The sequence below is a fragment of the Mirounga leonina genome, unplaced genomic scaffold, assembly GCF_011800145.1.
Source record: "Mirounga leonina isolate KUSES-001 unplaced genomic scaffold, KU_Mleo_1.0 Mir_96, whole genome shotgun sequence".
NCBI lineage: Eukaryota > Metazoa > Chordata > Mammalia > Carnivora > Phocidae > Mirounga > Mirounga leonina.
In genome coordinates this window covers 3688553-3714547 of record NW_023270871.1, presented here as the reverse complement: position 1 = coordinate 3714547, position 25995 = coordinate 3688553, and the positions used below count along the sequence as shown (strand labels likewise).

At 44.8% G+C, this 25995-nt stretch overlaps 1 protein-coding gene across 2 annotated transcripts in view; it reads right to left on the bottom strand.

Moving 5' to 3' along the window:
* The window catches only part of LOC118006408 (pikachurin-like), a 175168-nt gene extending 149507 nt beyond the window's left edge, over nucleotides 1-25661 (bottom strand). The window contains exon 1 of one of the 2 annotated variants that reach the window (XM_034999056.1): nucleotides 24915-25661. In XM_034999056.1, coding sequence (XP_034854947.1) covers nucleotides 24915-25011 — 97 coding nt within the window. In that variant the 5' untranslated portion in view covers nucleotides 25012-25661. The remainder of the gene's footprint in view (nucleotides 1-24914) is intronic. The other variant, XM_034999057.1, reaches the window with a different exon arrangement.
* Between the last annotated feature and the right edge of the window lie 334 nt (nucleotides 25662-25995).

The following is a 25995-nucleotide window of genomic DNA, read 5'->3' as shown; positions in this document are numbered from 1 at the left end:
CTTCCTAATAGAAGAGAAGCTCAAATCTCATCCTAGGGGAGATGGATTTGGGGGACAATAGTCCGCCATCTCCTCGGTTTGCTGGCTTTCCAAATAAAGTCGCTTTCCTGGCCCCAACATCTCGCCTCTCAACTTACTGGCCTGTGTCGCATGGCGAGCAGAACGAGCTTGCATTCCCACCACACCACATATGACGACAACTGCAACACAACCCAGATTAGAAAGCCAAGGGTCGTCATAGTTTGAAACACTAGACAAATTAAAAGGTTAAAAACAAAAGCCTTATTAGGCTGGAAGTCCTCAGTCAACAGCAGTTCACACTCTTCTGAGTGGAAATGAAAAACACATGGAGTCAGACGTGCAAAGACGGAAGTAAAAGCTGCAACCTAACAACAACAAAAAACAGGAGACATTTCCAGTGGAGCTGCTTTTCATAAGGGCAACTCTCTGTCATATGTTCCATAGTGGAGGAAGAGACAGAGGGCAGGAATTGATTTTTTTTTAAATAATTGTTAATGGTTCTCCATAGAAATACCCACTATCTCACCAAGTAATTATAAATGTTTACATGACTCACTAGAGCATTATGTCCTAGCCTTCTAACACTGGCATGAAATGTGATTCTTCCAGGAAGTTCTCCTTGATTAATCACTGCTCATCCTCCCGGCCCTGGCCAACCTGCTAACACATGTATATTCAAAACTCTCATAATTATCAACATGTACTTTTGCAAAATGTACTTAAATTGCCTACACGTGTATACCTGTGTACTATCCCCTTGATATATCTGGGGTCTCTGTGTGATTTTGATAAAGGGATAATTATTAACTCATTGACTGTGGGCGCTTGGTTAGTGTAGAACCGCAAATGGGGGGACATGAGTGATTTGTAAATGGGATAGATGTCAGAATCTGGGAGATAAGAGCCAACTTGTAGTTGACCTGTATTTGCAAGTACTCACAACTGAGCTGCTGCTGATTTTTTTCAATGTTTTCCTTGTAGACTTTCTATTCAGCAGTGGGGACAAACACATGGAACACAACAAAGCCGTTCTCACTCAAACAAACTCTTACTCAGCCATTTAAGAACAAAGGGGCAGTTAACGAAATCACAGGCAACATATTTAAAACAGAACAAAGAAAATGCATTTTTTGGTCCCCTACATAAGTAATTTAAGAATTTGCTGTACAGGCGTTATTAAGGCAAATTATTTGATATCTTTTTTTAAATATCATTTTTTAAAAAATATTTTATTTATTTAGTTGAGAGAGAGAGAATGAGAGAGAGAGCATGAGAGGGAGGAGGGTCAGAGGGAAAAGCAGACTCCCCGCCGAGCAGGGAGCCCGATGAAGGACTCGATCCCAGGACTCCAGGATCATGACCTGAGCCGAAGGCAGTCGCTTAACCAACTGAGCCACCCAGGCGCCCTTAAATATCATTTTTAAGAAAAGGATTTGATGACGAATGCAATCTGTTTTTGCATTTGTGGGGGGAAAAGATAAGGGTCAGCTTTCTTTGTTAGAATGAATCTCACCATCTGTGGCCACAAGTTCCTCTTTCAGCTAAGCATTTCAAAACCAAATGGCAATATTAACACGGAGGGGTTGGGGTGAGCCCATGACAAAACCTCATAGGTGCACAACCGAGAAAGGTGCCACCATGGAGGAGGCCAGGGCCAACTCTCCTGCCGTTCTTCCTTGTCACGAGCTCCGGTGAGCAGGGGATATCCGAACGTCATGCTGCAGGAACACGAGAGTGTCTCTTGGAAAGCGAGAGCCAAGTGGAATTCCCTTCTGCAGGCTACACCCCTTTTCCTATCCCATCAAAGGGACACCTCGAAATATCAGGTGAAAGCACTTACAGAGTCATTTCCCTTTTCCCAGTTCTGACCCAAAGAAAACCAAAGGTTTCTGTCACCTCCTAATCATTAGCAATCCGTGGCATAGGGTTTGGAGTGTCACCTTCAGGTGGAGTGCATTCTGCCGTCATGTCACCTGCATTAGGCAAGCCATCCTCATTCCACTCCCATTTCCAATGGGAATAAGGACAGATACATGTCCCAGATGTGACCCGTGGAGGGGAGCCTGCCCTCAGTCGTCAGCTTCTTCTGCCCCTGCCCGAGATGGCAACTGCAAGTGACAACGCAGGGGCCGGAAGTCAGATGAGCAGAGAAGAAGCTGACAGAGGTACAGTTAGCCTCGAACAGAAACATCCCACCATCCAGGCTTCAACGTGACCTTCACTAAGGTCAGCCAACATGGACTGAAGGGTGACCCGGATGTGCCTATGGATGTGTGTACACACGTATACAGTCAGGTTGATCTGTCCGACTCCACCAAGCATTTGAAACAACTGAATAAAATATGGTCCAGGCTCGGGGCGCCTGGGTGGCTCAGTCGTTAAGTGTCTGCCTTTGGCTCAGGTCGTGATCCCAGGGTCCTGGGATCGGGTCCTGCATCGGGTTCCCTGCTCAGCGGGGAGTCTTCTCCCTCTCCCTCTGCCTGCCACTCCCCTTGCTTGTGCTCTCTCACCCTGTCAAATAAATAAATATAATCTTAAAAAAACATATGGTCCAGGCTCACAAGGAGCCTGGTCTAATCCAGAGAAAGACCTATAAATGCATCCGTGCCATGCAGGACAGGGCAGGCTAAGTGCTGCTGGAACCTTCCCCACCACCACAGGGCGAAGGGTGAGAGGCAGCATTTCTGATGATCAAAGAAGGCTTCATGGAGAAGGCAGCGTTTGAGCTGAGCAGAGATCATGGACAGAATCTAAATAGGAGGCACAGAGCAAAGAGAACTCCCAGGAAAAGGAATGCAGGAACAAAGGGATGGAGAAGAAAAAGTACAAGATGGTTTGAAGAGTGATCAGTGACCACGTTGGCTAACGCACGCATCCCTCTCCTCTGTTAGTAAGTGGTGGGCGGTCAGTGTCTACAGTGGATTTTGGAACAAGAGCATTTGGGTTTAAATCTCATTCACTGCATTCCTTGGGCAAGCGACTTCGCCCCTTTGTAGCAGAAGCTGCCAATGCCTGGAGCCCCTGGGCTTATCGACTCTGCTCTAGCAAACTGACAGCTTGCTCACCTCGGCCAAAGGGTGTGTTGTCACTGACGCATGTGTTTGGCTGGTGGACAGGGCAGGCCAAAAGTGCCAGGGAGTTAACATCTCAAGAGCAACCCGCTACAAATGACCTAGAGGAGTGGGTGGAAAACTAGCCCAGTCCCTTGGCCCAGGGTAGAGCTGAGCTCTGTTCCCCAGTCTCTCAGAGGCCTACAGCTGGACCATAGCCCTAGCCATCCACAGTGGTGACCCACTCACTATCCCAGTATCAACACTTCTCTCTTGCTGTTACAACAACCCCCTTCCTCACTGGACGTCCTGGTACCTGCGTCCTTGCCACGTGGTCTGAATTTGGAGAAACCCAAACTAGGACGTTCTTTAATCCTCAGTTTCCTTCTCTGTCCGATGCGGATAATAATGGCTACCTTGAAGAATGGTGAAGAGAAATAGATAAGATAATGGATTACCTTACTTACTAACATAGTAAGTGCCTCATAAATATTGGCTATTCAATAAATGTTAGAGATCCCTGAATTGTAGGCCATCTGATAGAGACAGAGGGTGGGAACCACTGAAAGGTTTTATTTAAAGGAGTGCATTGAGAGTATCACCAATGACCTTCCTTGGAGGACCCTGGCCTTTACTGGAGGACCTGGTCTTCAGTGGAGGATCCTATCCTCCACTATTCACTGTAGGATAGAATAGTGAAGCCCCCTAATGCTCCTCAATATCCATTTCTCCACTTGTTGCAAGCACTTGAGAGGGTAACACATTTCTGCCACATGACTACCTGTGGCCAGTAACAGTGAGTGAAAGAATGGCACACTGAATGTTTGTCGGTATGAAGTCCTCCAGTACCCTCTTCCTGCTGCATTAGGATATCTAAACAGAAATGATGGAATTCTAAATAGATAGAACTTCAGGGCGCCTGGGTGGCTCAGTTGGTTAAGCGACTGCTTTCGGCTCAGGTCATGATCCTGGAGTCCCGGGATTGAGTCCCGCATCGGGCTCCCTGCTCAGCGGGGAGCCTGCTTCTCCCTCTGACCCTCCCCCCTCTCATGTGCTCTCTCTCTTTCTCTCTGTCTCAAATAAATAAATAAAATCTTTAAAATAAATAAATAAATAGATAGATAGATAGATAGACAGATAGATAGATAGAACTTGGGTCGCAGAATGAAGACACTGTGGAGAGCAGCCTCCTGCAATCTATGATGACCATGTCATATAAATTTTGTTTTAAGCCTCTGGGATTTTCTGATTAATTGTTACTGCAGCCTAACCTGGCTTGCTCTGACTAATACAACTGGGAAGGAGGCAGAAGGACTGAGGCAAGGGAGTTCAAAGTCTGTTGCAGGCCTCAAGTAAAAAGGATCTGAAATAAGACCTAGAAACCGGACGGTGAGGGAGGGAAAAGAAAGAGTAATTCCTAAGAAAGAAAAATCAGCAAGTAGGGGAAGAGAGAAAAGGAATTAACGATGACTCCAGATTGGCAAACTTGGAACACTGAAAAGAAGAGAGTGCCATAGAAGAAAAAGGCAATCTAGAAGAAAACTCAATTGGATGAGATATGAGTTTAAAGGGGTTCTACTTCTTATCACTGAAAGAAAGCTTCCTACCCCTTCTCCCCACAGAGGACTCCTGGGATTGGGGGGTGAACCACATGGGGTTTCCCTAGTGTTACACTCATAACAGTGAGTGGTGATCACAGATCCAATCATAGCACATAACCATGGGATGGCTTATACCTGGGGCCCTTGCCTTCTAACCCAGTGCTCTTCCTACCACACAAAATTGCCCCAGTATTGAAGAAATAGCACACATCTGGTCTACACAACCAGACAAGGGGTTGCTCAACAATGCAGTTAATTTAATATTGTCTAGACAACCGAATTATGTAACCTGTTAGGAAAATAAAGCAAATATTTGTCATCTTTTTCCTTCTTATAGTTGGAGACTGTTTTACCACAAGAAAAATTAGCATTCAGGTTGTCCTCAACTTCGCTATGTAACTGAAGAACACCACTTCTCCCCAAGAATGGGTAGAAGCCCTATATTTTCTCCACCTATGAACCAAGGTCTCAGGAACTCAAAACCCTACTTTCAAACCTTAAATATGGACTACTCAATCAGACTCTTTGATAGTAAAAAATTTAAAAAATTATTTAGGTTTTTGTTTCATTTTATTTTTAGTTAAACTACAGTTGTGAGATGAGAGCTTTCTATTTGGCCAGAAGATGAGAATAATAAGATGCATAATAGATAATATCAAAGTGGAGGTCCTTTATTTCCCAGAAATACATTTTTCCATTTTCCAGTTTTAAAAATGATCATCTTTCTTTCACAATAGTTATAGCTATTTTACTAATTATATTGAAAGTGCTAGAGGATGTCAAGAAAATTGGGTATTACAATAAAACAGCCTTATCATATATTTAAAGCCCTTTTATCTTTAACAGGTTTTTTTAAAGCTGTAGACCTGTGCACTGAATTTTCATTAATGTATGTAAAAATACATTAATAAAGATCTATATTAAGAAGTTATACTGAAAAAGCAGTTCATAATGTACCTTTCAGCTTTATAATTAGTTCTGTAATCTGTAATCAGATGATTTAAATCTCATAGAGGTAAATTATAAACTAAGTAATTTCTATTTCCAAGAGGAATCATTATATCTTTGGAATTTTGCAAAGCGTTAATGAGTTTTAGAGAAATTATTATATTTCTTATCACTTTATTCCCAGCAGTTAGCACAATACCTGGCACATGGTACTTGCTAAATAAACAATTGCTGAATGAATAAATGAATATGTAATCATAAATAAGTGATTAGCAAAAGCACATTCATTTGTCATTGACCCCATTCAGGGCATGAAAGACACTCACTTCCAAGTCTGAACTCAGAGCACTGATCCATTGCCTTCTGACTGGTTGGGTGCCCATTTTGACGAGATGGTTCCTTTGCCTTGTGGGTTATTCAATGGCAATATGCCTGCCTCTGGACAATGTGTGATAGAGTGCAAAGACTGCTAATCTGAATCAGAAGATGTAGGATCTGGTTGCTCACATGCATAAAGGAAATCTTCATTAAAACTACAGCAAACTAGGGGCGCCTGGGTGGCTCAGTCGTTAAGCGTCTGCCTTCGGCTCAGGTCATGATCCCAGGGTCCTGGGATCGAGCCCCACATCGGGCTCCCTGCTCTGCGGGGAAGCCTGCTTCTCCCTCTCCCACTCCCCCTGCTTGTGTTCCCTCTCTGGCTGTCTCTCTCTCTGTCAAATAAATAAAATCTTAAAAAAAAAAACTACAGCAAACTAGGCTCTGTGCTAGGCACGTCATATGCATCATAGAACCTAACTCATAAAACTCCACAAAATGTAAAGGATTTATCCCCATTTTACACATGAAAAAAACCGGTTCACGAAGAGTAAGGAACTTGACCAAGGTCACAGATCTAGGAGGCAGGACTGTAAAATCGCTCTGACTCCAAAATCTACCACCAGTAGCAATACTAATGATATGACAAGACTGCAAACTGCAACACTATACAAATATGAGCTATCGTCATCATAATCCGTCAATCTCCTAAATTTCTACCCGTGCCCTCATAGATATCTCCTATCTGAAAGCGATGAATACCACTTAACATATCCGTGGAGTCCTTACTTGGCCAGACCACTGTGGGAGGCTCTGACCAGGCCTGCTGTGTTCAGTTCCTTCTTGGTCTGTTTAGGTCACACGTGACTGCCTGAGCATTTCACCCGTGGGTCATCATTTTGTAGGTGCATACTCACTGTTCGAGAGTGATGTTTGCTCACTCTTTTTTTATTTTTTTTAAGATTTTATTTATTTGCGAGAGAGAGAATGAAAGACAGAGAGCATGAGAGGGAGGAGGGTCGGAGGGAGAAGCAGACTCCCCGCCGAGCAGGGAGCCCGATGCGGGACTCGATCCCGGGACTCCAGGATCATGACCTGAGCCGAAGGCAGTCGCTTAACTGACTGAGCCACCCAGGCGCCCATGCTCACTCTTTCATAATCTGTTTAAAGGATAGCAAGATGGTGCTGGTGGCACAGCAATCCACACTCAGATATTCGGTCCAGTGATACAGTGTTCTACTGGCCATTTTATGTCCATAAAAGCTAAGGATGCTGGACTTCCAGGGCACATGGCTGAGGATTAAAGGGGCTTCTCATGCCCTGTCAAGACTTCACTCTGGGTTGGAAGTCTACCATGGCCACCACCAAATCAAGTGCGTCTCCCTTGAAGAACTAGGCAGTTTGGGCATGTACTAGCTTACCATGCCCCAGGCTGATGCCTCATGATACACTTTGCTGAGAACGTGTCACTTGTGCTTATTAGAGTGAATTTTAAAATGTAAAAGATTTGAGTGTCACAGTGTTCATTCAGGTCAAGTGTCCAGCCCATCTTCTGCAGGGCAACTTCAGCCCTGGAGGGGCAGGAGGAAGTAGTCAAGAAAAGTTCTAGCCCATCCTAGCATGGTTCAAATCCCAGTTCAGCCGCTCAACCTCCTCTTGCCTTAGCCTCCTCATTGGCAAGATGGTCATGGACTAAGACCTACCTCAAAGGGATGTTAAAAGGAATACAAGTATAATTATTTCTAAGCACTTGAAATAATATTTGGCACGTGGTAAAGCTATTTGAATGTTAAAGCTTTTTTAAAATTACGAAATAGGGGCACCTGGGTGGCTCAGTCGGTTAAGCATCTGCCTTTGGTTCAGGTCATGATCCCAGGGTCCTGGGATCAAGCCCCACATTGGGCTCCCCACTCAGTGGGGAGCCTGCTTCTCCTTCTCCCTCTGACCCTCCTCCCTGCTCATACTCTCGCTCTCTCTCAAATGAATAAAAACAAATCTTTAAAAGAAATTTTAAAAATTAAAATTACTAAAGAGTCTACCAATTACTCTATTTTTTTACACCCGTGTGTCATTACAGAAGACACAGGTTTTAAGAACCATTGGAAGGTTACTCACTGAAAAGAATTTCATTGATTTGAACTCCACCAAGCCAAAGTTAGTTGATAATTTCATCAGGGTTTGGCAGAAGCTTGTGTACAGCCTACTGTGATGAAATTACCTGTGCAAACTATGAGTGTGAATGAGAGGGCTGGATGTTAACAAACCAAAACCAAACAACTTTTTAAAGCACTGTGAGCAAATGAAAGTCTATGTATTTCCGGAGCCCACTCCCTCTGCAAAGCATACTGCTACCGACTGCCGTCCACACCCCAGGCAGGCTTGGGGTTCACAAGGCTCCCCTCTCTGTAAGACCTTGAGCCTTTGCTCCCCAGCAGCCGGGGGTGTGCTTCCCAAGACTCCGCCCTTTCCTTCTGTAAATGGATGAAATACAAGTATAAGAGAAAGTTGTTTCTGTAAAAACTGGATTGACTGCTTTGGGCTAACTCAATAAAGGGGATTCGAAACAACAATTGCTACAACTCTAAAAGACTGGAAAATCTAGAAGCATTCTGCACTCAAATAAAGCCCATAGGTTGCGGTGTATGCTTGTAGGATGACCAAGAACTCCAGTGTGCCCATGCTAAAGAAAAAAAAAAGCTTTCCCCCTACTTCCCAACATTGTCAAATAAATCTCCCATTACTACTTTTTTTTTAAAGTTTATTTATTTATTTGACAGAGAGAGACACAGCGAGAGAGGGAACACAAGCAGGGGGAGTGGGAGAGGGAGAAGCAGGCTTCCCGCTGAGCAGGGAGCCCGATGTGGGACTTGATCCCAGGACCCTGGGATCATGACCTGAACTGAAGGCAGCCGCTTAACGACTGAGCCACCCAGGCACCCCTCCCATTACTATTTTTTAAGTGAAAATAAAATGTATCTATATTTAAATTGTCCCCTTAACTGACTCTTTCAATTAACTAACCAAGGCAAATTGGACTTGATAGGGGAGTTTCTACTGTAATTATATGAAAATAGTTACTCTTGATAACAACTGAGTTTTATTGTCCCTTTAAAACAAAGCTATTGTCATAACTTTAAAATATGAGCTGAATGAGGCTCCTAGGATATGGCTCAGACCCATAATGCTTTCTATGTATGTGTATTTTAGACATAGTTATTTATTGCCTATTATCTACATCAAATGGAGAATCTATTGGTTAATAACTCAATTGTTTCAGGATTATTTACAATCAGAACAAGACCCCCACACCCATCTGAAGCTAACTGCCCTGGACTTGCTCTAACAGCCAGCATACTTCTTAAGTACTAGAACAGCCCCGTCTTTGTTGGTGTTTGAGACCTGAATCAAGTTATTTGTCAGAAAACAAGAAACTTTCAGCAGGAAAAGACAATGTTAATGGTATTAATAATGAATAAAGACACCAGAGAGGGAACATACAAAAGACAGTGCTGGGCCTGCTAACCTGTACTTCCTGAAGGTTTAGGGCTGACCAGAATTCCAGCAAAATATGGCCCTCAGCTTGTTTTGTAAATAAAGTTTTATTGAAATATAGTCACACACATTTATTTACATATCGCCTATGGCTATGTTTGCTTTACAATACCAAGCTGTGTAGTTGCGATACAGACCCAACAAATTAAAAAAAAAAAAAAAAAATTTAAATATTTACAATCTGACCCTTTAAAGAAAACATTTTCTAATCCAGCCCTTAAGGATCAATTCTATACTAGGCAGTGCTCTATAAGTTATGATTGTCAGTGTGTTTTCCAAAGATGTTCTGGAACTTTGCCATCATGGATTAATTCCTCAAGGTCATCCCCAACAATGAGAGATAAGCCAATGATTAAGCCACTGACACTGTCTTATGATACAAATTTCTCCTCAACTTCCCTTTTAGGGTGTCTCCTGGAAGGATTCACTCAAGAGCATGCTATGGAGTTAATTCCAGATGGACCTTCTGATCCTGTATAAAGTCATTCTTTTCTCCACCCTGACACCCCTGTCTATCTACCTGTGGGTCTGGCTTCGAAGATGGTGCCTCTCACAGATCCTATAGTTTGGAGCTAACCAGGAGGAGCCAAGAAGGTAGCTTGGGCCATTACTGACAAGCAGAAGCAACCTTTTTTACAGGTCATTTTTTTCTCTGGACACAGCACTGTCTTGAGAGCCTGAACTGAGCACTCATTACCTCTAAACGTATAAGCAAAGACCGATTTTGAAGGGAAAGAAGAGATAGTCAATGAAAACAGAAGTTGCACATGAGTCTCTACCTACACACCCATGGTCATGGAGGTGGTGGGTCTAGCAGACAAAGCATTGGGCCACAGATCAAAAGACTTGGGTCCTAGTGCTCATTCTGCCACTAATGAGATGCATGACCTTAAGCAAGTGACTTATCTTCACTAGACAATACAGGGTTAGACATCTACCCCTAGGGTTCCTTCTTGTGTTTAAAATTCAGGGTTTCTATGATGCCAGCCTTAGAAGGCTGTGTTGTTCCTACCAGTGCGTGGTATCCAGCAAGCACTATGTAAATGTTAGCAATTGTTATTGTTTTGTGAAGGCACAATGCATGCCTTTAAATGTAAATGCAGGTTCTTTGCCATTGTAACAATCAACAACCTAGAAGCAAATTCTAAACAGCAGAGCATACCCATATGCAATGAAGACTGTAATTCCTATTGGCCTTCTCAATTAGCACAGTTTTTGGTTTTGTTTGTTTGGTTGTTGCTGGTGGTGGTGGTTCTCTGATCTACAAACCAAGTGCAGTCAGCCTTCCTGAATACTTCCAACTGGAGAACTGGTTCAATCATAGCCTATATTTTGTACAGCGGTGTAGAGTCACCTCCCACCCCCCACCGAAAATCCTAGTGCAGGTTAGGACTAAGAACTAGGACTCCGGCTGTTGAATTTTTAAACATCTTCTGCCTTTTTGTCATAATGTACATAAACCTTGTGTGGGGGGCAGGGAAGGAGGTGTCAGTCCTGAACTTCCAAATAAAATTCATCAGTTATGGGTGTAGAAGCACTGTTAGTATCCACCATAATCCCTCCCGCCCCACCACTTCAGAGCTGGTTGGCCCACTTCCAGCCATCAATCTCTGCAACTTTTTGCCGGAGAGTTTCTCAGAAGACATAGAAATCTGCTCTGCTGACATGACTGGCAGGCTGGCAGTGTTGGGGAATAAACGGCCTCCCCTGCAGCAGCCCTTCCCCAGGGACGAGAAAGTTGGTCCGAATGCCCCAGCACCTTCTCCCCTCAGGTAGGACAACTCCGAACCACGTATTCTTTAACACTTCCTTGAGTTTCTCCCCTGAGTTTAAGCTCTATCATCCACAACGTATCCCACTTGACAAGAAAACCTTCAGGGATTGCCTCCTCGGTGGACTCCTTGTCTCACTCCCCCATGCTCCTGTTTTCTGGTTTTGTTTTGTTCTGTTTACCTTTCAAGTAAATTATTTTTACTCAAATTTTTGTCTTAAGGTCTGTTACTGGCGAATCCAAACCAAGACAATGGATGTAACCTAATTAATTCTTATAGAGTAATAAGCATTTTCAACTCAAATCAGTAGAATATCAGGTACAAGATATTTATAGCTAAGGAATCAGAACAGAATCTAAAAAGTATCAAAAGCCTAAAAGCTAGCAACTGCCTGAAGTGGGAGAAAGTCCAAGCTTCCCACGGCCTTTCCCCTTGAGGACAAATTCACTGGAGTTATAAGAGGTTAGTTTTGGTTCATGGTGACTTTCTCAAGAAATGAAGAACTATGTTCCCTTCATGTCACGTGTGTTTGAGAAAGCTCTGGGTTTCCAGGATTTCTATTAAGAGTCCTTGACACCCCTGCAATCATTTCTCAACACCACACAGCGATGGAGAGGTGATCCAAGAGGCCAGCAGATTTGGGCCTAGAAAACAAGCTCATCCTCAAAAGATCAAGGTTCCTGTTGCTTTTGCCATGAATTTACAGCAGGCATCCTTACGCTAAATCAGACCTGATCCTCAGAGAGTTCTCAATGCAAGGCAAACATAAATCAAAACCTTATGGTTATGGCTAAGGAGGAAAATCGTAGAAATAGGGCATATATAACAAAGCAGTAGGACCAAAGGTATCAATTATGGTCCCAGCAGGAAGAAGAATTTACTTAATTAACAAAGATTTTAATTAAAAGACTACTTAGAGAGGTACGAGCTGCTTTAAGGGAGAGTAAGGGATATTGAAGGCAACCCAGAGATCAGCCCCCGTGAGATGCTCCCACTACCCCCAGGGCAGAAAGTACAAGTGCAGAAAACCACATTAAGTTACCGAGCCAAGCTTTTAGAGAAACACAGTAGCAAAGCAGGAGGAACCAGGGAAGAAATACACCAGATTCTCTCCCCTGCTCCCTCTGATCGCCTTCCAGTGCCGCCCATTGGCTGAACCCATGGGAAGCGAAGGGAGGGATGGTGCTCGGACAAGGTGGCCCCACGGGGTAAGGGGCAGGGCAGAGAAGAGAGGGAGTGAATGTGGGGTGAGGGGCAGGACAAAGGTAAAAACCCACGGGCATGTGGGTGCAGAGCGGAATATGTGGGAAGCTCAGTCTTCACGGGTAAAACTCTGTAGTCATTTCCTTTGTTTCCTTAATACTCAGTTCACCATTTCCATCCTTTTATCATGAAAATATTCATACATACAAAAAGTGAGTTTTAGAGTGGACACCACATAGGTTCTCACCACATAGGTTCTACCACTGACCTTTTACTACTTGCTTTATCATATATGTGTCGTATATGTATCTACCCCTCCCTCCATCCTTCAGGAAATCTTATTTTTTATGTATTTCAATGTAAATTTCAGACATCAGTACACTCGTCCCTAAATCCTTCAGCAGCATATCATTTACTTAGTTCACTTTTAATTGCTATTACAATGCAGCTTATTTTCAGCTCTGCTTTACATGTACACATGCGCATATATTGTTTATACATACACATACCTAGTGTTTATGCACACTCACACACACGTGTATATACATATAGACATGTATAAGTCAATTGGTGAGTGGGTCAATCAATTGGCTGCTTTCAGTTGGGCTGCCCAGGGGCATTCATTTTATCAAGCATGTTGGCCCTTACAAAACAACGACTGGAAAAACCTTCGCGAACACTCCAGCTTTCGGTTGCTTTACTTTCCAGGGATTACAGAATTGATCTTCGTAAGCAAGCCAGGGTCAGCACAATAAAACTCAAGAGGAACGCTGGAGAGCTAGAGTACGGTTTTCCTCCCGACCTCACAGTCAGATCTCATTACGAGAGAGGGGGTCAGCTTCATCCCTTTTCCTGCAACCTGACCTTTGCAGTCACACGGCCAATGCCATTCCCCACGCAGCCTCCTTTTCCTTTGGTTTTAAAGACAGATGGGGGAAGGAGGGGAATTGAACATTGGACTATTAACTCCTCCTCCCCCACTATCTTTTTCTTTTTTTTTTATTCCCCACTATCTTTTGATGTACGAGTAAAAGGTATTATTGCCTTTGCTTCGTCACCTCCCAAGACATGATAAAACACAGATCTGAGGCAGCCCCGCGTGTTACTTCAAACTCTACCTGTGCTCCATGTATCGGAGACGACATATGTCACAGGATGGACTTAACCAGACGCTCCTTAAAACCCCACGATTCCAGTAGCCTTTGGCAGCAGCACGTAGGTAGGATTTAAATTGCAACACGGCTGCAGACTGCATCCCGAGAGATTTCCTTCTCTAAATCACACTGCCGTGTGGGTTTTCAAATGTCTGCTCAGGTGGAGCAAAAGCGTTGGCACATGGAAGCGACACCTTTCCTGTTTGGTGCTGGAGGGAGGAAATGAATCCGGGGGCTGGGAGCAGAATCGAATGAATCACACGATGTTAAAACATCTTTGCCCACCACAAGGCCATCGCTTTCTGTTCCACAGCTGCCTGGGGAAGGCCAACTGCATGCAAGACACTCGACCGGGCGACGGAGGGGACCCGCAGGTGAAGCCGGCATGGTGCTTGTCTTGACAAAGTTACAGATCTAATCGAAGGCGTGAGTCAGGTACACCGATCACGTAACGCAGGGAGAATGAGAGAAATCACAAATGGCTCCTGGCTGGGAGGGCACATGAAGACTTCCCAGAACGGGGGGCAACGGAGCCATGTTTTGAAGGGTCACTGCATTTCCCTGGGCAGAGATGAGGGAAATATATTCCAAGGGGGGCAGATCAACATGCTGACGGGTGCACACTGGGAAAGTGAAGAGGTGGTCTACAGAAGAGCAAATAACTAGTTTGGCTGGAATCCAGGTTGTACATTCTTCCGTGAGAAGACAGGAAAAGTAAGTTGCAGCCATATTGTGACAGACCTTGGATGCTCAGGTTTAGAGTCTGGAAGCCAGCAGGAGCCAGAAAAGAATATCAAATACAAGAGTGACAGGATTAGAACTGCATTTTAGGAAGATTAGTCTGGCAGAGAGTATGGTTAACTCAAAACGGGGAGAGAATAGATATCATAGAAATAGCAGCACCTTTGATATTTATTCTCTTAATACCATAGTAAAGAAGGTAGCTAAGGAAATTTTTTTATATTCTAACTGCAAATAACCTCTGTTTGGGTAAGGAGCCATACAACTCATACATGAGAAGCTGTTACTACTACAGTGGCTATATATAATCTTGACATATGATTTTGATTCTTTCTTCTTGGTTTTACATAAAGCCCCGAATGAATGTTGGCTATTTTTATTAAACTCTAAGGCTGATTCTAGATCTTTCATCAATAACATGAACTTTATGACTGATCTAGATACCAAAAGTCATCGTCTAACAATATAAACTCCAAATATCTATAATATAAAATTAAGGAAATGAAATTATGTTCAATTCCATTTTCATGGGAGCCGAAACTCAATTATATATTTATGTCAATTTTTCAATATTTGAGGCTATATCAAGTGTGAAAAAGCTACCATCTCTACCACTACATAAACTCTATAAACCATAATGAATCTAATTAATATGGACTAACTTTGGAGTGCAATTATTACCAAATGTTTAAGTGGTTTCCTAGGTGCATTTCCGGAAATCATATTATCTCATTTATTTATCACACAAAACCTTTGTGGTAGGTATTACGAGCCTTAAATTTCGGATGGAAATCTAAGGCATAAAGAGATTAAGTACTTTGTCTGGGGTCAGACAGCCATAAACTTTAAAACTAGGATTCAAACCCAGGTCTGTTTATTGGATTCTTGCTACAATTCCTCCAAGTTGAAGGGATGTGTGTAGGTTGTGACCAAAGCCCATCAATTACTTTAAAGGAATGCTTCTTTTTTTCAAATGAATGATGTACTTGTTTAACTACACTAATTAGGAACTCCTAGAATATCAAAGAGATGTTTAAGAAACCAACAGAAACACAAACAATGAATCATGGAACACTACATCAAAAACTAATGATGTAATGTATGGTGATTAACATAACAATAAAAAATTTTAAAAAATTAAAAAAAATCAGGAGGGCAAGAGGAGAGAAATGAACACTGGGTATTATATAAGACTGATGAATCACAGACCTGTACCCCTGAAAAAAATACTGTATTATATGTTAATTAATTGAATTTAAATAAAAAAAGAATATATAAAAATAAAAAAAACAACAACAACAGAAAGAAAGTCTTGAGACTTGAATGATAAGCCTTGAAATATGCCACATTGAAGGTCTAGCAAACATCATTTGCCACTAAAGAAGATGGCTAAACGGTGGAGGAATGGAAAATTTCAAGGCCTGCTGAGTCCCCTGGGTGGTCCCTGACACCCCAAAAGTGTCTTCTATAGGAGACATCTGGAGGGATTCTGGAGCACTCTCCAGCTAGTACAGCTGCTTCCCAATTGCAAACAGCCCTTCAGTCATCATGTACTTTGCAAAAGGCACACTAACCAGCCAGGAGTATGACCGAAAGCAGTACCTGTTCATTGTACGTAGTGTCCTATGACAGGCATGGAGCCTCTGCAAGTAAAGAATGCCAAATCTTGTTGGTAAGTTTCCTCCTGACTGCAGAGCTGGACTCAAGCAGGTTGCAATGATCATGTTCTTATCCATTAGCTGCAGGAACACCCCTGGATTGATGGGAAGCAACAAGGGCTAGGGATTGGACAACCCAGGCTCATATCCTGGCTCTGCCTCCTTCCTCTGCTAAATCATCGGCTCTTGACTTCCCTGTAGGGTGAGGGTTATAGGATCAAATGAGATCATTTCTATGAAAGTGCTTTGAGACATGCGGTGGTTCAACCCAATGTATCAATTTATTTTTGTTGGGATCAGTCCACACTGTCTTCAGCCCCAACAAAGCAGGCTGTGGTGTCTAAAAACTGATTTTTATATTTTAAGATGCATATCTCACTGAATAAATTATCCTACCATGAATAGTCCTTTTTGTTATGGGACACAAATAGAAGGAGCTTCCAGAAAACTATAGGGAAAATAATTGGAGTTCTAGTTGATGTGTCTTAGGAATTCACTCTCTTTAACCAACTTGATAGTTACTTTACTTTTTAAGAGGGATTAATTTTACTTTGTGTAAGATGGAGCAAATAAGTAGCAACAAATAGCATATATTTATGTAAACATATACATATTTTTGCATCCTATTGCAAACCAATCTAAGTCCATTTGACTGCTTAGTTTCCAGGATCTTTTGTTAAATTATGATTGCTTCCAACACACAAAGATAGATGGCAACTATCTGCTTTTCAACCAGGTTGTACACTATAATGAATGCAAATTCTAGGCCAAATTCTGCCACATACACAAATATTCATTGGCAAGAGGTCAAAAAGTTCTCATAAACTTACTCTTTTAACATCCCCTGTCTGTGGGCTTAGGAGCCCCAAAGCATTCCATCAGAAACTGTGACCCCATCTGGTCACTTTCTTCCTGTGCATGCGGCCAAACTACATTTCCTGGCCTCCTTACAGTTAGGTTGGGGTCATGGGACCACGTTCCAGCCTGGCACATAAAAATCTCTCACACAAGCTTTCTTTCTCTTTACCTTCCATGACACCTTGGAAGCCCATTTTAAAGATGACAGTATTAGAAGATAGAGGTTGCAGAGACAGAATGACTCAGGTTTTCAAGTCATCATTTGAAGAAGAGCAGTCCAGGAGAGCTGCCCAACAAGGAACATTCACTTTGGACTTGGAGTAAGTAAAAAATACATTTTGTGTCAAGCTACTGAGATGTGGAGTTGCTTGTTATAGCAGCAAGCACCTTGCTGAGGCAGATCCATCAATACCCTAATGGCAGAATCAGCAAATCAGTTAGGGGGAGCAGGCAAATGAGTCTACTGTTAAGTGAGTGAAATACAGGACTGACTGGGACTTTAGCCTAACTCCAAAGCAGCTTGACTGTTGGGTTCACTGGTTCTTATTCTTTGTCTACACAAAAATAGAGGGACAAGTATGATCTTTCTACCTACTCACATATTTCACCAATGAAAACATTATTTCTAACATCGTTTATGCTAATTAACAAACCATCTAGCCTAGATTTAAGCTAACATTTATTTTCATGTATTTTCCAAACCACTTCTGAGAGTGGACTTTATAGTAAAGGTCAAGTGGTAACTAGCCCTGGAGTGTGGATTTCTGGCTAGCACAGAGATAAAGCTCAAAATATTTGACCACTGGTATGGCTCAGTCACTGAGAGATCAAAATATATGTAAACTCTTAACGCAGGAGTGGTACCTTCTATGTCAGATTACTTGGAGTGTTAATTAAGTACTCTTAGGGTACAGATTAAAGTAATTCACACAGTGACTGTTTATACTGAAGTATTTTACAAATAAATTACAAGCAATATAACAGGCATCTAATTCACAGCCATCATCCATTTTATTTATTTCTCTGCTCACTCTAAGAATTACGAGCAAAGGATCATGGACCTATTCCTAAGTGTAAAATTAGATCGATAAAATTAGCCATCTGTCCAAGGAAGGCTCTAAACTCAGGTTGTATTTAAGTATTATGTTTCCAATTGCCCAGATGTTACAGAAAAGTGCCTGCTGATACAACTCCTTTTGCACAATGTAAACCATTAACTGGCTAATATAAACTTATTGCACCAAGAAAAATAAATAGCATTAACATTACATTAAATCTGATTCCGGATCTTGGGTGCCCTGTCAGCAAACACAAGTGTTAAGATTTAAATTGCTCAGGATTTGCAGAGTCAGATGAAGAAAGAATCTTCAAGTGTCTTTAGAGGTGAGGAAGAAGGGACTGGAAATGAGATGAAAGCTTCAGGAGGTATATTCTTGGTTGGTGTGGTTGGTTAAAGTAATAGTAATTACTATGATTATTGTTGAATGATAATATCCTATTTTTGTGAAATACTTCAGCTCTTTCAAAGCACTGGTCCGTTTTATTTCCTTTGATTCTTAAAATAAGCTGGTGGGGTTATCTGGGATAAATGGGGGGTTTCACAGCCAGCCAAGGAAATGCAAGAATCATTCATAGGAAAGGAAGAGCCAATGGAGCCTGGCCTCTAACATCCCATGTCACTGGGAGTGGTTCATGAATTACTCCCACCTACTGATCAATCAAACCCAAACCATTTCTTAGCTCCCAAGCTTCACGGAGATTTCCACCGACGCCCAGTCATGCATCAGTCTGGCTAATTCTCTTTCAGGAACAGCAGCTCCCCCTCCACCACCACACCCTGCAAAACCTCCCCAAGACAATTACCAGGCAAACAGCATCCACCACCCTTGCGGTTACTGTTTCTCCAAGGAATTCATTCAAGCAAGACCACAAACGTGGTGGCCGCATTTTCCAAACCAAAAATCGAGGCATGTGGTCAACCAGAGAGTCCTTCTATTTTGCCAATTAATTTATCTGAAAAACTTTATGACTCAGTACAAATTAAATCACATGTAATCAATCATACATTAATACGTATGGAAAAGGAACACGAAATCGTAAGTGTCCGTGTTTCTCGTCGGGCCCGGCACATATTCTTCCAGTCATGCATATGCACTCAGTTGTTTTCCTCTGTCCAGATTAAACAATCCCAGTTCCATAAATATTGCCTTCCAGCCTCAGGCTTCTGTGCCTTTTAAATGCTCTGGTGCTTGTCTTGCCTCACTTAATCCTTCCAGCAACCTTAAATGGCAGGTTCTTTCCCATTTTTACAGAGGAGGATACGGAGACCACAGAGCTAACATAACTTGCCTTACATCATCGAGTCACTAGTAAAAAACAGTGTCAGCACTTGAACCCAAATCTGTCAAATACTAAAGTCTGTGCTCTCACCCAAGAAGAAACCAGCCTCGGGGGGTGCAAGAACAGGTGCAGAGTGGGGGGCGGGGGGCGGGAGGGTGGAGTGGGTCTGAGGGAAATGAGGGCGGGGGGGTGGGTTACACAGAGCTCCACGTGGCTGCTTCTTAGTGCTACTGCAGGCTTTCCCTCCTCTGGGGAGGAAGAGGAGGACCTGCCCAGAGGAGATGTCGTTCAGCCGCCTTCCGAAGACCACAAGCCCCAAATCCAACCTTCGGGAGACCCGCGGAGCCTAAGGTTACAATACTGACCCAGAGCGATGGGTTGTCGCGGCCAATCCCGTGTGATGCAGACAAAGGAAGGAAGGGGGACCGTGGGTGTCCCACAGGGCATCCAGGGAGAAGGCCCGGAGGAAAGGGAGGCCGACAGGAGCCTCAACTCTCCTTTGTCAGGTGTCAACGCGGGGACTGCAAACCACCTCATCAAGTCACCGGAGGTTCTTGTTAAAAAGGCAGGAGCCTGTGACGCACTCCAAGAATTCTCATCCGCACGGAAGGTCAGGAATTACTTGCCTGGGTCAGAGGCCTGAGACCCACTGAGGCCAGACCTGCTCTGAGCCCGCTCCGAACAGTGCATCCTCTGCGGGCAGCTCTTTCACCTGTGTCCCCTGCTCCCCCCCACCCCCAATCCCCTTGCGATTCAGGGGTCTAAGAGGCAAGCGTCTTCCAGCTCATTTCAGGAGGCCGAAGCCACACTCTGGGGTCTTTCTTCAAAATGGGAGCAGAATCAAAGATGGGTTTGGGGGATTCCGCTACAAACGGCCATTTAGGCTCTGCAGTCCCTCTTTACCTTTTTCCTTTTTCTATCCCTGAAATAGCAGGTATACTTCTAGTATCTGCAGTTTGACATGCTGTGGCCAGAGTAAGTGGCAGCGGTCCTAACCAGCTCAAAAGACTTTCTGTTGCAGTCAGAACATCCCATCCTTCACTGAGTCGATTGGGAGCAGCCAGTGCTGCCGGCCGAGCGGGTGAGGTGGGAGACGCAGGCTGCCCACGGGACCACCCTGTGGAAGCTGAGGGCCCACCGCGGCCCCAGACGCCTGAGTCCCTGTCTTCCAGAAACCTAGCTCTGTGGCACTGGACCACTTTTGAGTTAGGCAGATGGACAACTACTCCCAAAAGAATTCTAAGGTTATTAAAGCCCCGGGCTCAGGCTAAGAAACACAAAGCAAAAACAAAAAACACCACTCAGTTCCTTTCTGGCCAAGTCACTCTTCCATGAGAAAGAATTCTGAGGACACAAGTTCCGCTCATGTTATAGGACATTTACCCCTGACCTTGACCTCTCTGTCCCTTTACCTCCACAGAGAATCCAAGGAAAGAAAGAGAGGAGAGGGAGGCTTCTTATAGGGATTAGATAGGATGTGGAAACAAAGAGGAGGGTAGGAGGGCTGAGGAGATGGAGGAGTGGAGGAAAGATTTCTGCTACGTTGCTTCGACTGCATGGATGCCAGTAGTTAAGTGCTGGGGATACGCATATGGCCCTCATGGGGGGAAATATGTGTGGCCTTTATAAGCTCCAGTGTTCCCCAAGAAGCAAGACAATCTGGATCGCACTGTAGTGAAGGACTTTGAGTTGGAAAGGGAGAAGGAGGGACAGACAGAAGAGATGAGCCTCCCCCAAATACATGCTTTGGGAGGGGGACTTGCCTGAGAGCTGTAAGGGGGGGCATAAGCAGTCCCTTGGGCGGCAGGTTGTTCAGGTTGGCGTGCAGGAACCAGAACAGGGAGGCCTCTGACTCGTAGCCAGTGAACCTCACACTAGCAGCAGCAGAAGCTACCTAGAGGCTCCTGGATTCGCCCCATCAACGAGCAAGACACATTGCCCACCAGCTAACTCTGCTCCTCCAGACTCTCGTTTTTTTCTTTCTGAGTTTCTCTGGATCTTCCCTGGAGCCCAATTTTTGCAGGTAGGGAAATGCTGAGGGAGCAGAAAGGAAAAGGTGAGAGCAGTTTTCCAACCTGAAAGCCAGTGTCTGGAGAAAATTATAAAGTAATGAAAAGCTCTTCCTAAAGATGGTTGTGGGCCCCAGCTCTTCTAGGGAAGACCTTCAGTTCTCAACCCTGACCTGGCCTTGTCCCACTGCCCCTGGGGCCTCAGGCAAGCTGGAAAGACAGGAGGAAAGGCAGGGCCCTCGCGCAGTCCTCCAGCCCCTCTCTCTGGGCCAGAGGGTGAATTAGCACCATGAGTTACCAGTCTGCCTGTGGGAGCAGGTGTGTGGCTCACTGTGTGTGGATTCCAGCACATGTGTCTGGATTTCCCTTTCTCACCTTCCTGCTCCACACCAGAAAAATGACAGTCCTTCCCATGCTTCCTGGGGGACTCTGGATAAGGGAGAAGTACCCACTCAGGAAGGCCTGGGTACTAGTTCCGGTTCAGCCTCTGATGTTAAGTTGGACAAGTCCCTTAATCACCCTCAGCCCAGTTGTCGAATGAGGCCTTTTCACTTCCTTCCAGGTCTCTGATTCTAATTTGTAATCTGAAAAGGAATGAAGGTTATGCGATGTTTCCAGGCCAGTAAGGCCCAGGGAGATGATACTGTCCTATACCCTACCTAGGGTCAGAAGCCCCTTTTCCTGCCTCCAGGTCCTTGGATGGATCCTCTGGCCCCCACAAGACTTAGCACCCAGGAGCTCAACAAGAGAAAAGCAGCAGTTCATGGACGGGTAAGGTTACAGCCCCTGATTCTTGCAGATGAGGTCAGCGGACAATGGCTTCCAGAACTCCATCTCAGTATCGTTCACACTCTGTTATCTTTGAAGGCCTGGGCACGATCCCGCGTACAAATGTTTAACAGGCTCCGCACGCCCAGCAGCAGGGATAATGCCCTCCACCTGGCTCTGTCCCATGGGAGCTCCCCTGTTCAGCCAGGACAGGTCTGCAGGCCTCTGCTCTCAGGACCACTAAGGACTCCCTTCCTGGTCCTGAATATCACAGCCCGTATCCCATTCCATCACTTACTAGTTGTATGACCTTGGAGGAGATATTTAATCTCTCTGAGCCACAATTTCATCTTCAGTTAAACAGGGGTAATAATAGTATTATTATTCTCACAAAGAAGAGCTGGGTTGATTAAATATCAGTATGTGCCAAGTTCTTAGAGCAGTGTAGCAAGCACTTAATTAGAGTTCGTTATTATTATTTAATTTGACTTAAGAGCTGTCATTTCTTGTTAGTCTCGGCAAATGCAGAGGTTTCTTTATTAATGCTCAATGGCAGAAGATGAGCTATCTTGGGGCAGAGGGAAAGGTTGCCTATGTTGGACCCAAATTCAACTCATCATTAAAGCTGCTACTTGCTTTTTTCCCCACCAGAGGTAGGTGGGATGGGGAATTTTCAGGTTGATTTTGAATCCAAGACTTCTCCATCTTTTAGGAGCGTTAGGAGACAGACAGGTCATCCAAAGAAAACAGGACTGTTCAGCACGCCTACATGGTGGCCACGCTCCCTTCAAAGTACTGCTCACAAACCAATTTCTATGGAGGAAATGAAGTACAAAGAAACTCCTATATGGATCCTAGCAGGATTTGCTGGTGTCTGGGGAAGATTATAAATTAGCTGGTTGCTGTTCACATCAGAGCCAAGCAGGGCACATTCAGTTTTTAATCTGGACCAATTTTCTGGATCAAAAACTAGTCTTTCCAAGGGATGTAAATGAGCCCAGGAGGAAATTTTCCCCTGAAGTTTATGAAGTAGCTGTCATTTTAATCTGAGCAGCTTTCCAACCTGAAAGCCAGTGTCTGGAGAAAATTATAACGTAATGAAAAGTTCTTCTAGGCTAAACCTAGTCCAAACACCACTGCTACCTCAAATTTGATGTATTTAATATGCCAAACTATTCAAAACGTAGAGTTTCCACTATCAAAACCCTGTCCATGCTTCAAATAAAACCAGAGGGGCCAAGATGGCATATTCATGGCATGAGTATCAGAATGAGACCCTGGATGAACCAGGTAGAAAATATTTTTAGGAGAGAAGCTACAAAAAATAAAATAGGAAATATGGTGACCCATATGAGTAGTTTTGTATACAGTAGGCTTTTGTGGAATGCTTTTAAAAAAATTCTGCTTAAATGGACTGTAATCTATCCTTAAAAGAATATTACATACACTGCTTAAGCTTAAAAACTATAGATACAACTAGGCATCGCTCAAAAATTGTGACTAGATGGTTTTATATGAATAAAGCCACAGAATACAATTGATCATGATGTGCTTATCTTAAGGAGAGAAGTTAGAAAGAAGCCCTTCACTGAAATCCTTGAAGATGGGGATATGCGTGCATGTGAGAAACAATTTAATACAACACTGCCTTGGACTACTGCTTTCATCTCCAAAATGAATTGAACAGTGGCTATAGAACAGCTCATAATTTAAGTGTGTTGCAGATTATGACAATGACTCTAAATTTCAAGGCAGGTAGCAACTGACACAGCTTGAAGAGCGAGGGTGTCCCCCAGAGCTGAAAGGCAACAAGTCATATTTCCAAATGAAGAGATCCTTGAGCAGTGAAAATATTTAAGCAGCCATATGGGGACCTGCCAAGATTATTTTCTTCGCCTCTGATAAATTTCCCTGGTTTGTCTCTTTCTTATAGAATCGTTATTTGTGAAGATAAACTGCACTTTCTGCAGTTTTGCAGACTGCATTCAAATAAAGTTATACTGCTTTCCATTGTTCAAAGATGTAATTAATCCCATAAGACAACCTCGCTTACAAAGTAAACTAAAAAACAAAAAACAAAAAATCCCCAGAAAAACACAGATTTTTCAGCATTCAAAATACGGTCTCAGCAAATTAGAATAAAATTCGTTATTCGGGCAACAACGTTTAGAACTTTATTGTTTAGAATGCTGTACTTGGAAGAATCTCACAACACAGATCAAATCAAAGTAGACAAAAATACATGAAGAACTTTTACCAGTATAATGAGAGGAAATGCAAGTTACTGAGTTTCCAGTTCTCTCCAATTCTTTGTAACAGCCTACACACAATACATCTTTGTTTAAATTGCCCAGCACAGAAAGACGGGAGTTCAAAATACGGTAAAATTAACCCATGGGGCACTCCTTTCTGAGAAAACGGCCCCAGAGTGGAAAGCATCCTTAAAAGCAGAGGCCACATCCCACACAGTGCCAGGCAGGACCAGAGATTGGCACAGGGAACCCCAGGCAACAGACACTTAACACGAAATGGCTGGGCTCTGGACAATCTGAATTCAATAAAGATGTTTAGAGACACAGGAGGAGCTGTTTGACTTCTCTTGCACAGTTGCAATCCTCTGTAATTGAGACAGCATGATCGCTGTCCCTACTCTCAGCTCTCTGTGCTCAAATACACAGCCCGCCTCCACCTCTACTGTGTCTGGAAAATAGATTATTCTTTCAACAAACAAACATCCCTGGAACCGCCTGAGCTGCGGGGAGGCGGGGGAGGGCGAGGTTCGCGTCTTTTCTCGGCTCTGGGCAGAGAAGAACCCAGCTGAACTGCGACCGGTCAGGGGAGAGAGGGGCGGTGCGTTGCCCGCTCTGGTCCCGGCAGGGACCGGGACCCGGGCGCGGTGTCCCCGGGCGCGCCCCGCGCGTTACCTGGCTTTCGGAGAGCCGCTCTGAGCGCCCCTGCGCTGGGTCCGAGGCTGGAAGCCAGGAGCAAGAGCCGGAGCAAGGCGCCCCGGATTAAATCCATTTCACGCGGGCGCCTGCAAAGTTTCACCAAGTCCCGGGCGCACAGGGAAAGGGCGTCTCCTGGGGGACGTGGGGGGAGGCGGCCCCCGCGGATCCCCTGACCCGGGTGAGGAGGTGGAGGGCTGAGAGAGCTGGACCAGCAACGACGGAGGAGTCCGAGGAGGCCGGGCAGCCGCCGGGAGGTCGGCGTGCGGGAGTGAAGTCCTCTCGGAACCGCAGGGCTTTTCGGAGAGGGGGGGGCGGGGGCGGCGAAGGAAGCCGACGGGGAGGGACCGGCTGGCCGTGGGAGGGAGGGAGGCTCGACCCGCCCGGGGATGGAATTACAATCGAGTGGAAGTGAGAGGGGCAGGCTCGGAGACAATTTACTCTTCGCCCACCTCCGGGGCCGACAGCCCGCCCATCACCCTCTAACGACCCCCGGCTCAGCCCTTCCCTGCTGGTGACCTAGATTGGGGCGCTAGGAGGGGCCGACAGGGCGGGAGTTAGGGGACTGTGAGTCCAGGACCCTGCGCTGTGGTCCTGACCCTGAAATCCTGCGGCGCCTTCCCCTCCCCCGGCTGTACCCTCCTCCCCTCCTGCAGCCGCGCCCCTCTAGGTCACTTCCACCCAGCTTGGGGACTTTTCCCAACACCTCCAAAGGTTGCTCTGGTCTGTCCAACGCACTTGGAGGGGAGGGAGGGTGTCTGCAGTTTGCAAGTGGGGGAGGATAAGAGGAAGAGGGGGCGGGGCCGGCCGAGTCTAGGGCGCTAAGAAGATAAATGGGATTTAAGGCGCGCAGATGGAGAGCGGAGGCCCCGCCACTCGGTTGGAAACGCGGGGTGGAGATTAGGGCCCAACGCGGGGGAGCGGGGTCCCCTCCCTGCAGAGGAAGGCAACTTGAGACCCTCCAGGGGAAGAGATGAAAGTCCGGGTTAAGCCTGGCGTCGGGGAGACGGACGCGAGCTCAAGCCCCCTGGCGGACAGAGAAGACCAGACCCGGACCCGG